General features: G+C 40.4%; 1 protein-coding gene across 1 annotated transcript in view; it reads left to right on the top strand.

Moving 5' to 3' along the window:
- Positions 1-15,291, top strand: part of KDM5A (lysine demethylase 5A) — a 68,765-nt gene that overhangs the window by 23,787 nt on the left and 29,687 nt on the right. The window contains exons 10-15 of the mRNA XM_008060193.1: positions 4,237-4,418; positions 4,805-4,929; positions 5,423-5,573; positions 7,332-7,446; positions 10,569-10,924; positions 15,068-15,206. Of these exons, the coding sequence (XP_008058384.1) occupies positions 4,237-4,418; positions 4,805-4,929; positions 5,423-5,573; positions 7,332-7,446; positions 10,569-10,924; positions 15,068-15,206 (1,068 nt within the window). The remainder of the gene's footprint in view (positions 1-4,236; positions 4,419-4,804; positions 4,930-5,422; positions 5,574-7,331; positions 7,447-10,568; positions 10,925-15,067; positions 15,207-15,291) is intronic.

The following is a 15,291-nucleotide window of genomic DNA, read 5'->3' as shown; positions in this document are numbered from 1 at the left end:
CTGTGGTGGCCGGGAGCGGCCACTGCACTCCAGTCTGGGCGACAGAGTAAGACTCCAACTTAAAAAAAAAAAAAAATGATACTTTGATCAGATTTCTCTATAGACCCTTTTTTTTAAAAATTGGAGTCTCATTCTGTCTCTCAAGGCTGGAGTGCAGTGGCACACTCACAGCCACCGCGCCCTTGACCTGCTGGTTTTAGGCAGTCCTTCCACTTCAGCCTTCCAAGTGGCTGGAACTACAGGCACGTGCCACCATGCCCGGCTATTTTTTTCATTTAGTAGAGATGAGGTCTCGCCAAGTTGCCAGCGGTCTCAAACTCCTGGGGTCAAGCAATCCTCCTGCCTCGGCCTCCCAGAGTGCTGGGTGTTAGCCACCATGCTGGCCAGACCCTTCTTTAAATGTACCTTCTACCTGCACCCTTGTTTCATTACTTCTCTCTGCCCTTTCTTTTTTATGCACTTGTCTTTCCTATCTTATGAAAAGTTTTCATTTTACGTCTTCTCAAAAATATTTTTGTATGGTTTTCCTGCAGCCAGTACTCTCTTTTCCTCATTCCTTCATCATCCCTGTCATTCTGTTCCTGTTATACTTTTGAAACTCTCAAAGTTTACTAGAGACAACTTGCCAAATCCAGTGGTTCTTTCTCTGTCTTCCACCCTGGCCTCTTTATTGCACTGTGTATTACTTCTTTGGTTTCTTTCCCTAACATTTGCTCTACTGTTTCTTCAGGTTCTTTGATTATATTTGTTGTCATTTCTAGTCCTTTCTTCTCATCTCAACTGCCAGAGTGTGCAGGGCTCAGTCTTTGACCTTTTGTTGTTATCTTTTTGTGTGCTGCTTATTGAGAATTCTCATCTATTCGTAGAATCTTGATGCTTTCAGCTTTATCGTGTGATTTTAGTTCTAACCTCTTAATGTTTCCTCCTATCATATACATTATATACACAGGAATTATTATTACTTTGAAAGAGACTGTGTCTGATTACCCATTTGTAATCTGGGTGTCCACATATGTATTGCACATTTCCATTTAGATTTTTGTCAACTCAGTTTCAGCATCAGAAATAGAATATCATCCCTTCCCACTCTACCCTTTCACAAACCCTTTTCCTTTCTTAATTGCCTTAATTGTGGTACCTTTGTAGTACCACGCCCATTATGTAAAAGCTTTGTCTCGTCTTGTCTTATCTGTTTTGTTCATAGTTATGGTTAACTGGTTTTGTTTTTTCATCTTCGCAGTGTCTCTCATCACTCTCCCTTCCTTTTTTTTTTTTAGCTGCCTTGCCATCTTGTTCCATTCCTTAGTTTTCTCACCTTGGTTATTTCAAATAGTCCTTTATTTTTTATTTATTTATTTTTTGAGTTGGAGTCTCACTCCGTCGCCCAGACTGGAGTGCAGTGGCCGCTCCCGGCCACCGCAGCCTCGACCTGCTGGGCTCCGGTGATCCTTCCGCCTCAGCCTTCCGAGTAGCTGGAACTACAGGCGCGCTACCAGGCCCGGCTCATTTTTGATTTATTGTAGAGATGAGGTCTTGCCAAGTTACCCAAGCGGGTCTCGAACCCGCCCACGGGCTCAGGCAATCCACTCACCTCAGCCTCCCAAAGTGCTGGGATTACTGGCTGAGCCACCGAGCCCAGCTTCAAATAGTCTTTTAATTTGTATTCAGTTATTGAATGCTTTTTATCTTCTTTCTGTTCCCTCCTGATAATTAATGATTTTCTAAAGTATATTGTTAGGAATATAAGCTTTATAATGTGTTAGAAAGTATTGCAAGGAGAAATTGTTTTGTCATTAGAAAACTTTGGAAAATGATAGGTTAAGAAAAGATCATTGTGACTGGACATGGTGACTCACCCCTGTAATCTCAACACTATGGGAGGCCGAGGCAGGAGGATTGCTGGAGGCCAGGAGTTTGAGACCAGCTGGGCAACATAGTGAGACCTTGTCTCTATGAAAAATTTTTAAAAATTAGCTGAATGTGGCAGCAGACATCTAGTCCCAGCTATTTGGGAGGCTGACACAGAAGGATTGCTTGAGCCCAGCAGTTGGAGATTGGTGGGCCCTGATTGCACCACTGTACTTCAGCCTGGGCAACAGAGTGAGAATCCAATTCAAAACAAAGGAAAGAGAAGAGATAAGTGGGGTTCTTCACTGCAAAACATCTTTGATCCTTTAATATACCGGTGTTCCCTGTTAATCTTTCGTGTGAGGCATATAATCTTCTGCATTTCCCAAAAAATCTGTTTTTCCCCAGATTGTCTTTTAGGATAGTAGTCCTTGGAGCACACTTTGGGAAATGATGCACACTTCTTGAAACTGACAGAAGTTGCAGTTAGGGTTCTCTCTGGAGCGGCATTGCACGTTGTTCTGAGGCTGTGTGAATTCTTGCAAATTAAGAAACACCTATATTTGGGATTGTTTTTACATAAAAATAATTTTTAAAGAAAACACTAAATGCTAATGTGGGAAAATGGAAAGGGATGATAGTATGGCCACAGACATCTAGATTAAACTGTTGTCGAAAACAAAGTGTATGATGAAAGAATAGAATTGTGTCTGCCAGTGAATACATTATCAAGTTCCTACCTGGTTTAGGTGAAGAAAGTTTGCACTTACAGCGGAACCTTGCTCAAGTAAACAGAAACTGTAAAGCTGTGTAATAAATGGGAGTCTTAGGAAAATGTTTTTCATATGTTCTTAAAGTAGCATACTGAATTTGACTTAACTTTCTTTTTGACATCATGCTGAAGTAGATTATATTTTGATTGCATAATTTAAGTCATTTTAGACCTCTTTGTCCTTGCCTGTGTGTGTGTGTGTGTGTGTGTGTGTGTGTGTGTGTGTGTGTGTGTGTGTGGAGTTGGAGTCTCATTCTGTCGCCCACATTGGGGTGCAGTGGCATGCTCATGGCTACCACAGCCTCGACTTGTTGGGCTTAGGAGAACCTTCCTCCTCAGCCTTCTAAGTAGCTGGAACCACAGGCGTGTGCCACCACGACCAGCTAATGTTTTGATTTAATGTAGAGATGAGGTCTCACCAAAAAAAGTGCTGGGATTACAGGTGTGAGCCACAATGCCTGGCTATCCTTGCATATATATCAATGTTATTTTCAGATCATAGATTACTAATTTAACTTGTTCAAGGGTATATTATCTCTAGGGGCAGTAATTTAAAAAAATTAATCTGTAGACTGGGTGTGATGACTCACTCCTATAATTCCAGCATTTTGGGAGGCAGAGGCAAGAGGGTTGCCTGAGTTTAGGAGACTGAGACCAGCCTGGGCAACATGGCGAGACCTCATTTCTACAATAATCAGAAAAGTTAGCCAGGTGTAATGGCAGGCAGTTAGCCAGGTATGATGATGTGTAGTGTCAGCTACTCAGGAGGCTGAGGCAGAAGGATCACATAAGCACAGCTGGTCAAGACTGTGGTGCCAGGTATGATAACGTGTAGTGCCAGCTACTCAGGAGGCCGAGGCAGAAGGATTGCCTAAGCCCAGCAGTTCAAGGCTGTCGTGGCCATGATCGTGCTACTACATTACAACCTGGGAAACAGTGAGATTCCAACTCTTCCCAAAAAGTTAATCTTTGTATTATTTTAAAGAAAAGGTGAAGAAAACCACATAAAACATACAGCTCTGTGAATTAAGTGGTAAACCTTCTTGTCATTACCATTTGAGTCAAGAAATAGAACTTTATCAGCTACTGCAAAAGTACCTCCCAGTAGGAGTTTGCCCATCTCTCCTCAAAAAATAATTTTGATTGCCTGAGCCCAGGGGATCAAGACTAGCCGCAACTTGGTGAGACCGTGACTGTTCAACAAATAAAAAAATCAGCTAGATGTGGTGGCACATGCCTGTGGTTCCAGCTCCTTGAAAGGCTGAGGCCGAAGGATGGCCTGAGCCTAGCAGGTCAAGGCTGTGGTGGCCATGAGTGTGCCACTGTACTCCAGTCTGGTGATAGAGTGATACTCCAACACAGGAAAAAAATCTTGACTTATAGTAGTCATTTCCTTTCATTTTCTATCATCTTATCACTCAGATGTGGATCTTTAAACACCATTTTAAAAAAATTTGTAATTATATATAGGAAATATTTTGATGTGGCATGCCATTGTACCTTTTATGTTTATGTCTTAAATCATAGATTTACCTGTAGAAAAACAAAGTAACTTTAGTTCTTTGTTGCTTTAAAGACTAGAAAGACTTGATCTCATGACATAAACTGTATTTCAGGGTGTCCTGATGTCAGAAGAAGAAGTGTTTGAGCTTGTTCCTGACGATGAGCGGCAGTGTTCAGCTTGCAGAACCACGTGTTTTCTCTCTGCTCTCACGTGCTCCTGTAATCCTGAGCGACTTGTGTGTCTCTACCATCCAGCTGATCTGTGCCCCTGCCCCATGCAGAAGAAATGTCTTAGGTATCCAGAGGCATCTTGTAAAACTTCCAGTACCTTTTTTAAACAAACAGTGAAACCTATCTTAATGTTGTTCTTAGTTACTCCCTTCCTTGTCTCAGAAGTGGTAAAGTCTGTCTGTCCACTTCCCTGCTTGAGGACCAGGCCCATAAAGTATTTATTTTTGGCCCTAAACTTGGCCGCTAAAATTAGTTTGTTAAGTTAATCTCAGATGTTCCTTGTCTTCCTGCATTGCCACTGTGAGCTGCTTTGATTTTCTCTGTATGTGAACCAAGATCTCATTCTCCTGGCCATTGTACTTTTCTTAAACTGATTTAAACTTAATTATTTTCAAGTCATTGCTGGTTTTGGAGGCTTTTATTTCTGTCATTTTGTTTTTTGTTTTGTAGATATCGCTACCCATTAGAAGACCTCCCTTCTCTGCTATATGGTGTAAAAGTCAGGGCACAGTCCTATGACACTTGGGTCAGTCGAGTTACAGAAGCATTATCTGCTAACTTCAACCACAAAAAAGGTGAAAATTCCTCCTTTTATATGCGTATACTGAAATTGTCGCTTTTAAAGAGGCTTTGTATAGTTTGGTTTTTCCTCCATTAAAGAAGAATCCTAGGCTTTATATGCAATGTTAGACTGATAGGTTGGTTGAATATAGACTTAATTTTCTATTTGAGAGCTCTCTTTTAAATGAAGAAGCTACATAAAATGGGACTAGTATCTAACTTGCAGTAGATGGGGCATACGTCTTGGGAAGCCTTTGTTACGGTTCAGTGTATACGAACACTGAAGGCTTTTTGGAAAGAGAAATTTCCTTCCCTCTGAGAAGTTGTCATAGGGCTTAGGAACGAGCACCTGGTCGTTAGCTTTTATTACATTGGTGAGATTTTCCCAGCTGTGGTATGTTTCTCCTAATAGGTTAGGGATTCACTTGAGTGAGGCTGGTTAAGATTTTAGAATGGCTGTTTGTGTCTCTGGTCATATTACGTGGCTTTTTATTTATTTTTTTACAGATTTGATTGAATTGCGAGTAATGCTGGAAGATGCTGAGGATAGGAAATACCCTGAGAATGATCTCTTCCGAAAACTCAGGGATGCTGTAAAAGAAGCTGAGACCTGTGCGTCTGTGGCTCAGCTGCTTCTGAGCAAAAAGCAGAAACACAGGTAAACCTAAGAAGAGCTTACTTCTCCGGTGGCTTCCTGTTTCCTTCAGAGTGAAAGCCAACATTTGGTGTGGCTTGTGAGGCCCTGCGTTGTCTTTGACCTCTTGTGGCTGTGTCTCTCCCTTTCCCATTAGTGCCCTGGTTTTATTGCTGCTGTTCTCGCTTCTTTTTTATTTGTTTGAGTTTTATATGCTTGAGTTCTTGCATCATTTAAAACCAGCCACTTACTTTCGAGATGTCCTTGCGTTGTGACATCGTGTTCTCCCTTGTTTCTTGCTCCAGCCTGCAGTGCTCTCTCTCTTGCTGTCCTTCACAGACAGCAGGCACTTTCCTTCAGCCTTGCTCTTGACTGTGCCTGGCATTCTCTTCCCACCAGAGCCAGGTGGCGGTAGCTTGTTTCCTCCCTTCTTTCAAGGCTTTTTTTATCCAAATGTCATTTTCTTGGAGAGACCTTTTCCGATGTACCTGTGTAAAATTGCAACCGTCTTCCCGTTTTTTCTGCTTTGTTTTTCTCCTAACCTTGTCACCTTCTGATATTCTCGCTTCCTTATTTTTTTGTCTGTGTCCACTCCTCACTAGGATGTACACTGAGGCAGCATGTCAGGGCTTTTTGTCTTTTTTTGGTTACCACATATTTCTTATGCTTCGAACAATGCCCGGCACATTATTTGTAAATAAATAAATAAATAAACAGAGACTGCAGGCTGAAGGCAGGTGGCAGCAAAGAGTAACTTTGATGGATATAGTTGAAGTCATGTATTGTTAAGCACAGAAGTGTGTACTCTTGATTTAATGTAATTCAAATATATTATATTGTCTTTATAAGTGGTATTATAAGTATTCAATTTCCTAATAAGTGGTATTATCTTGTAGTCATTTCAGCACATTCCTTGTATCTGAATAGCTTTTTCTATTGTGGTTTATATTGAATTTTAAATTACTGTATAAAGTTATAATCTACCGTCTTATTAGAGAATTTTTCTTAGAGACATTGATCAGTTGACCTTAATTTGTCATTGGGTCTGTGACCCTCTTGGAGACTATAGTAAAAGTTTAGGGACTCTCTTATAAATGTGCATGTACACACAAAACTTCAAACAGTTTTAGAGGGCTCATTGTCTCTTAAAGCAGGTTAAAGGTGCTTGTTTCACATTTTAACCTTCTTGAAATACAGAATTTAGTTGTGGTTTTTCTTTCTATCTTTTTTTTTTCTTTTTTTAAATTTTTGAGTTGGGGTTTCACCTCTGTCATCTAGGCTGGAGTACAGTGGCATGATCACAGCTCACCACAGCCTTAACCTCCTGAGAAACTGGGACTGCAGGCATGAACACCCAGCCCAGCTTCTTTTTTGATTTTTGTGTAGATTTCACTATGTTGCCCAGGCTGGTCTCGAACTTCTGGCTCAAGCAATCCTCCCACCTTGGCCTCTCAAAGTGCCGATTATAGGTGTGAGCCACCATGCCAAGCTCAGAATTTAGTTTTATCAATGAACTTAATATTCCACTATGAGGAATTTGTTTAATGTTTGAAATGCTTAATATTTTGAGATTGGAGGAACCGTAACTTGGAGAGTTGAGTCTTTGCGTTATTAACTAGAGAACGTAAAAAGTATGTGGCCACCATTGCAATGGAATCTCTCAAACACTAGAGTTCTAGGATTACTTGGGCTTGAATTCTGAAGGCAGTAGGAACCTCTTTGATATCAGAACGGTGACTAGTGAGTTTTTCTTACTTGTGTCTCAATATTATTTCACATCAGACAGTGCCCAGATAGTGGGAGGACTCGGACCAAACTGACAGTGGAAGAATTGAAGGCCTTTGTCCAACAACTTTTTAGTCTTCCATGTGTCATCAGCCAAGCTCGGCAAGTGAAGGTGGAGTATTACAATCTTTTCTTGGGTAATGTCCTTTGTAATATGGGTTACTGTTTTGGTTTAACAGATGGTATGTCTAGGCTAATTTTTTGTTCTGCTTGTTTCTTTTCTCACATGTTTTGCTATTTAAAGCTTTTTAGTAGGCTGTCTCTTGGTTTTATTTTAGCCTTTCTCTCTCTTTTAAAATTCTGAAACTAACACTAGTTTAAAAATTTTTTTTCTATAGTAAGTTTAGGTCAGAACCTCTTTTAACATAGTTATAATTGAGTTGTAAAAAATTAGTTAAAAGAATTAATGTGTATCAGTTGCTTATTAGCACATGAGCTTTTAAAAATGCAGAACTATGAAATTACCAGGGTCCTGATGGTTTAATGAATATATAAAATCTTAAAAGTGTATGTCAAGTATATTAATCTGTATAGTTAGTAGTCTTTTGATAGTTTGGGGTATATTTTTTGTTTTGGGGTGGATAGGGTATCTAAAATAGTTTTTTTTTAAATCAAGATTATCAACTTGCAAAATCTAGTGTCAGTTGTATTCATGGTATTTTGATAGTTGACTACTCTTTCTTTCTTGAATGACATTGTTGTCTAAGCCTCTGTGACACCATAGCTTTCTGGTTTTCTTCTTACTTAACTCATTGGCAGTTCCTTGTCTTAAGTCTTCTTGCTATTTGTTTCCTTCTTCGCTTGACTTCTAAGTGTTGGGTATATTAGGACTCTCAGACCTTTCTTTAGATGTGCCCTCTCCTGATACCTTATTTACTCAGTGACATTAAATATCACCTATATCCTGTTGATTCCCAAATCTCCAGCTTTCACTGCTTTTCTTTTTTTCTACAGACTTATATATCCAGGTGCATAATCTACATTCCATTTAGTAGACTATAAGGCATCTTTTTTTTTTTTTTTTTTTTTGAGACAGAGTCTTACTCTGTTGCCCAGACTGAAGTGCATTGGTGTGATCACTGTAATTTCAAACTGTTAGGCTCAAGTGATCCAGCTGTGTCAGCCTCCCAAGTAGCTGGTACTTTAAGTATGTGCCACTACACCCACCTAGTTTTTTTGTTTTTTGTGTTATAGAGATGAGGAGTCTCACTGTGTTACCTAGACTGGTCTCAAAACTCCTGGCCTCAAGCTGTTTTCCTGCCTTTCCAAAGTGCTGGGATTACAGTGTGAGTCACTATGCTCTGCCTGAAAGACATCTTTTTTTTTTTTTTTTTGAGACAGAGTCTTACTTGCCCAGGTTCGAGTGCAGTGGCATGTTCACGGCCACTCCAGTGTCAACTTGCTGGGCTGAGGCGATCCTTCTGCCTCAGCCTCCCAAGTAGCTGGAACTATAGGCGTGCACTACCATGCCCATCTAATTTTTTGATTTACTGTAGAGATGAGGTCTCATCAAGTTGCCCAGGCTGGTCTCGAACCCCTAGGCTCAGGCAGTCCTCACTTCGGCCTTCCAAAGTGCTGGGATTACAGGCTTGAGCCACCACACTCGGCCCTGAAAGACATCTTAAAAGCTTTTTAATGATCCTTGATTTCTTTATTGATCAAAATTATTGATTTCTTTATTTCCCTTTACGTCATGTCCAATCTTTAAATAAATGCTGACTGCTATTACCTTCGAAATATACTGCAAAGCAAAACAATTGTCATCATCTCCATTGTGTGAACTATGCTGCTGCCACTGGAATCTCCCCCCCAGATTACTGCAACAGCTTTTCAGCTGCTTTCTCTTCTTCTGCTTGTCCCCAACACTTTATTTTTGTTTAGAACTATCATCTAAAATATAAATCAAATCACATCATTCACCTGTGGTTAAAATTCTCCAGTGGTTTCCTCAAAGCCATTAGAATGAAATTCAAACTCAGTATAATCTACAAGAGACTATGCAATCTGACCACTGCTTATCTTTTTTTTTTTTTTTTTTTGAGTTGAAGTGTAACTCACCCAGGCTAGAGCACAGTAGCACACTCACAGCCACCATAGTCCCTGCTAGGCTCAAGCGATCCTTCCACTTCAGCTTTCCAAGTAGCTGGAACTACAGGTGTGCACCACCATGCCAAGCTAATAATTTTGATTTATTGTAGAGATAAGATCTTGCCAAGTTGCCCAGGCTGGTCTCAAACCCGTGAGCTCAGGCATCCTCTTGCCTCCGCCTCCCAAAGTGCTGGTATTACAAACATGAGCCACTATGCCTGGCTTGCTTATTCTTTAACTACATTTTTTCTTACCTACTTGTAGCAACATATCATAAAGCTCATCCTTTAAAAGCTTTTGTAGTTATTATTTGCCCGTGTAAGCTGCTCTTCCTCCCGATCTTCATGTAGTTCCCACTTCCACTCATTTTAGTGTCTGTTCATCTGTTTTTTTTAACCCCCATTGTTAAGTAATATGCCCTTCCTCTTCTGGTCATTCTTGGTTATTCTCTATTGTGTTGCCCTATTTTAATTTCAGAGTACTTAACACTACTGAAACATTCATATAGTCACTATCTGGCCTCCTGTAATGAATGTATGTTCCTTAAAGACAAGGACTTTTTATGTATTAATCAATAATGTGTGGTTAGAACCGTTCCTGCATCTAAGTTAGCAGTCTTATTTTTTGAACAAATCAATACTATTTTAAAAGTAACACTGTGGATAGAAGTAGTTACAGAGAAACTTCTTTTTTTAAGAAACTGCGTGGGCGACAGTCTTGTTCTGTTGCCCAGGCTGGCGTGCAATGGCATGGTCATAGTTCACTGCAGCCACAAACTCCTGGCTCAAATGATTCTCCTGCCTCAGCCTCCTGAGTAGCTAGGACTGTAGGTGTGTGCCACTATGTTCAGCTAATTTTTAAATTTTGTGTCGAGGCAGGGTCTCACTGTGTTGCCCAAGCTAGTCTCAAACTCCTGACCTCAAGCAATTCTCCTGCCTTTGCCTCCCATAGTACTAGGATTACAGGTAGGAACTACGATGCCATGTCTGAAGCATGCTTATTAATTTAACAACGATATCCAAATATGAGCTCAGCTGATCCTCCTGCATCAGCCTCCTGAGAAGCTGGGACTACACGCACACCACCTTACCCAGCTGTATCTTTTAAATTTGTTTTTTATTTTGATTTTTTTGGTGACATTTTCAGAATCTGCTGGATGACGTGGAAGAGTTTCATGAGCGAGCTCAGGAAGCCATGATGGATGAAACCCCGGATTCTTCCAAACTCCAAATGTTGATAGACATGGGCTCTAGCCTCTATGTGGAGCTACCTGAGTTACCCCGACTGAAGCAAGAGCTACAACAGGCTCGGTGGCTGGACGAAGTAAGACTGACTCTGTCAGATCCACAGCAAGTCACTTTGGATGTCATGAAGAAACTGATAGACTCTGGGGTAGGGCTGGCGCCCCACCATGCCGTGGAGAAAGCAATGGCTGAACTACAGGAGCTCCTCACAGTCTCTGAACGATGGGAAGAAAAGGCTAAGGTCTGCCTACAGGCAAGGTGAACATATATTTTGATGACTGTTGCCTCTTTAATAACTAAATCAGAAAGAAGAATGGGAAAGAGGAATGTACGGACCTATTTCATAACATGGTTTGTTTGTTTATTTTACCTTTCAGGATTTTAATGTGTCCGAAGAGTTTTCTCCTTGACAGGCAGCATTAGTCAAGTTGAATAGGTGGGCAGGGCATTTCTGGCCAATCGAGGGCCAGAAGGAAGGAGAGACCTCCTCCCTGCTTTGGCAAGCAGCTCCGGGAGAGGTGCATGTGGGTGGCAGTGAGTACAGACAAGCCAAGCTGGGGAGTTTCTTGCTGGACAGGAGTGCTCACAGGCCATACCTTCCTCAGCCCTTGAAGCACGTCATCATGTCTGGATGTGAGGGTGGCAGTGGGTGGCAGTGTCAGGGCATGGGTTCTCCTGTGTCTTGTTCCAACAACTGGTTTATTGTGATGACATTGTTTAATAACATATTTTGTGCCTTCTCCAACCAGTCACTAAGTGATCAAACGGGGGTGCATGTAGATCGTTTAATACTTGCCAAATATTGTACAGAGTACTTTGGCAGATACTTGTAAGTTATACAAAGCAGTATTTTGTTTAGAGTCCGTATTAATAATATACTTAGGAACTAAGACTTATCAAGCTCACTATAATATGTTATAGATATTAACTGAGAGGCACAGAAAAATGTTTTAGGAATTAAGACGAGAGTTCATGGTGAGCTTGGATAGTCAGCAGGGAAGCTTGAAAAAAGTAAGACCTTAGGTAGAGCCTTGAAGGATGAGTAGAATTGAAGTGCTATGGAGAGAAGAAAAATGCCATAAACTAACTTTAAGGAACATGTAGGGTGTGGTCAGGTGACAGAATAACTGAGCTTCACTGGAGTGGAGGATTTATGCAGGACAGTCTTGGGAGAGAAGAATCAGGCATGAGAATGTTAAGTAGTTGTAATAGCATTGGCAATCCATTGGACTTAATGAGATTTAAATAAAGTGTTCATCGTATCTGACTGTATATCAGCTAATTTGGCTGATAATTGCGGTGTTGTTTGTGAAAGCAATTGTTTAGCAGATAAGATTAATATTTATATAATTTCTATTGTGAAGATGAGGAAACTGGGAGACTCAGAGATCACATAGTTACTAAGGGATAGAGCAGAAATTTAAAGCCACTTGCACTTCATGGCAACATTTCTATGCAGTTAGCTACTTTGCCAGCCACTTATTTTGGATGCTTTCTATATGAAAGGCTTTGATGATTTAACTAGCACAGCTCTACTCAGTCAAGAGAAGCTTCCATATACATTGGATATTTTGCTGTCCAGATGCCATGCAGAATACATGCTAAAATTTATTCTTAGCTTTTCCTATCTGAACTATTCAGATTACTGTGTCTTTAGATTAATGACAGTTCCAGGAGGTAGGAACATGTCAAGTGGACAAAGCTAAATAACTCTGGGAGTAAAACTCTGATTTGGTATACTTGTTGCAGATTGTAGTAGCCTGCCAAATGAAATTTTGTTAGCAGTAATAGTTGAAAACTTTCATTTTCCAATCTTCCATGTTTAATGTCACCAAATTCTGATGATTTTACCTCCAGAATGTCTTTCTTATCTCTCTTCCAACTGCATTGTCACTGAGTTATATTCTTATATTTTCCCTTGATATTTGCAATTTGTTAAGTATTGATGGAGTACTTACTACATGCCAGGCATTATTTCTTTTATTTTTGTGGGGTTTTGTTTTGTTTGGTGAGTCAGGGTCTGACTCTTGCCCAGGCTGGAGTGCAGTGGCACAATCACGGCTTACCACAGCCTCGACCTCCTGGCTCAAGCGATCCTTCTGCCTCAGCCTTCCAAGGAACTGGGACTACAGGCACATGCCACCATATAATTCCCTATATCCAAAATTGGACTCAATAACTCCTTCCCATCTCCTCTTTATTCTTTGAACTACACCGTCTTTCATTTGAACAAGGGAAGTACTTTGGTAGTTAACTTTCACCCCTCCCTTCTCTTTTTTTGTCCTCAAACTCAGTCATGCTGGTTATATTTTTCCAATGTTTCTTAACTTTTATTCTTTTAAAAAAAAATCTGCAAATGGATTTGTTTGACCCTCATTTTTGAAGAACTTTTTTTCATTAGTTATTTTGCCTTAGCACTTTGAGTATATGATTCTGTCTGCTGCTTTGAAATGAATCTTTTCACTTGGGATGGTTATGGGATTATTCATTCTTTTTCTCATTCCCCTTGGGCTACTATCTCAACTATCCTAGATAACAGCAGCAGGTTCTTTTATGGTCTTACCCCTCTCTAATCCATTCTCTACGCTGTCACTAGTATGATGATTTCACTCTTTTCTTAAAGCCCTTCTTTAGTTTCCCGTTGCCCTTAAGGTGAAGTCCAAACTCCCTAGCCTGGTTTACAAGACTGTCTGTCATCTCACCTCTTGTGTAGTTAATGTCTAGTCTTACCTCTCACCATTCCTTTTTTTTAAAATTTTTTTTTTGTATTTCTTGTTCGAAGCATTGTGATTACCCCCTGCCCCAGACATACATGTTTCTTCCTTTCTCTGGACCTTTGTGCATGTTTATTTTGCCCTCCTGTGGAGCACTCTTCTTCTGTTCATCCCCTGTGGTGTACCCTTACCCCTACCCCACCCCTGGCCCCAGCTTTCCTGACTGACTCATATTTAGAAAGTGTGAGAAAGCTTAAGTGTTACTTTTGGAAGTCTACTTTCACTTGCCAAGTCTATTAGGTTCTCCTGCTATGTATTCTGATAGCATCTTTACTTTCCTTTTTAATGCGCTCATCACAGTGCATTTTAACTTTTTTTGGTGGTTGTTTGTTTATTTTTTGAGTAGGCGTCTCACTCTTACCCAAACAGAAGTACAGTGGCATGATCACAGCTTACTGCAGCCTCAAACTCCAGGGCTCAGGCATTCCTTCCATCTCAGTCTTCCGAGTAACTGGGACTACAGGCTTGTGTCACCACGCCCAGCTTTTTGTATGATTTTTTTTTTGGTAGAGATGATTGTGTGTGTGTGTGTACGTGTGTACACTTACATTGCCTAGACTGATCTCAAACTCCTGGGCTCAAGCAGTTCTCCTGCCTTGGCCTCCCAAAGTGCTGGGATTATAGGCATGAGCCATAGTGCCCAGCCCTATGATTTCTTAGCAAATCTTCCTTGCAAAATTAAAGAGCTTCAGGCGAGGACTTTCACTCTTGCACATTAACAATTGCCAGAACCTAGTATAGTGCCATGTAGTAAGATTCATGGATGATGAAACAATTCCCACCTCAGTAGCTTCCCATTGCTTTCCATAGTGAAATTTATGGCTCTCAGGACTCAATCTGTTTACATCTTTCCTACCAGATACTCCTGTTTTCTGCCCTACTTTTATTCCACTCATCCCCCACCTCCAGTCCTCCACACGACCCCTCAATCTCAAAGCCATATGCTTTTTAAGTGTTTCTCTGTGTTTAAGTACCTTTATTGATTATATTCTATGTTTCTTTAATTTTTCATTTGACAGACTCACACTTCTGTAAGGCCTATCCCAAAGCCTTTCTCAACTCTCCTGGGTAGGATTAATCACTGCCTCTGCAGCAGTGATTCCATAGTAATTTGTTTTTAGTTCCCAGTACAAGTATAATTCTTACCTTGTATTGTGTTTAGTTGAGGATAAGGTCTCTACTTTATTTATCTTCGTGTAATTGATGAATGTGGTTGAATTAAATGTACACTGCCAGCATTTAATGGATTTCTTCTCTGTGGCTTTCTGCATTGCTATTACATGCATATCTCTGACAATTTCAGATACTGTGAGAGGACTAAAGTAGAGCCAGTCTAGTATAGTGAAAGAAGTATGGGTCCGAGACTCATTCTGAATCAGTATTTCAGGTGTCATTTATTATATCGTATGACTTTGGGGAAAGTAATTTATCTTCTTTGAGTTACAGTTTTCTTATCTATAAACCAGAAAGAGATACTAGCTGCTTTGCCTCCCTTATAGCATTGGGGTAAGAATTAAATGAAATCATGTATGTGAAAGTTCTCTACACATTCTGAAATGTTATTTAAATGTTGACAGCAGTTGGACTTTTTCTCATGCATCCCACTCTGTTTTTATTGTTTTTTTAGACCACGGCACAGTGTGACAAGTTTGGAAAGCATTGTGAATGAAGCCAAGAACATTCCAGCCTTTCTACCCAATGTGTTGTCCCTGAAAGAAGCCTTACAAAAGGCTCGAGAGTGGACAGCTAAAGTGGAAGCTATTCAGGTAAGGAGACTTTCGCATTATCCTACCCATCAGGTAATGCCTGTCTTACAGATGAATCCTTCAAACCTTTAATTCTTGAGACTAG

Source organism: Carlito syrichta, unplaced genomic scaffold (assembly GCF_000164805.1).
Source record: "Carlito syrichta isolate Samal-C Ts95f unplaced genomic scaffold, Tarsius_syrichta-2.0.1 Scaffold304555, whole genome shotgun sequence".
Taxonomy (NCBI): Eukaryota; Metazoa; Chordata; class Mammalia; order Primates; family Tarsiidae; genus Carlito; species Carlito syrichta.
Note: the sequence above shows the minus strand (reverse complement) of the source record. Positions and strands in the feature narration are given on the sequence as shown.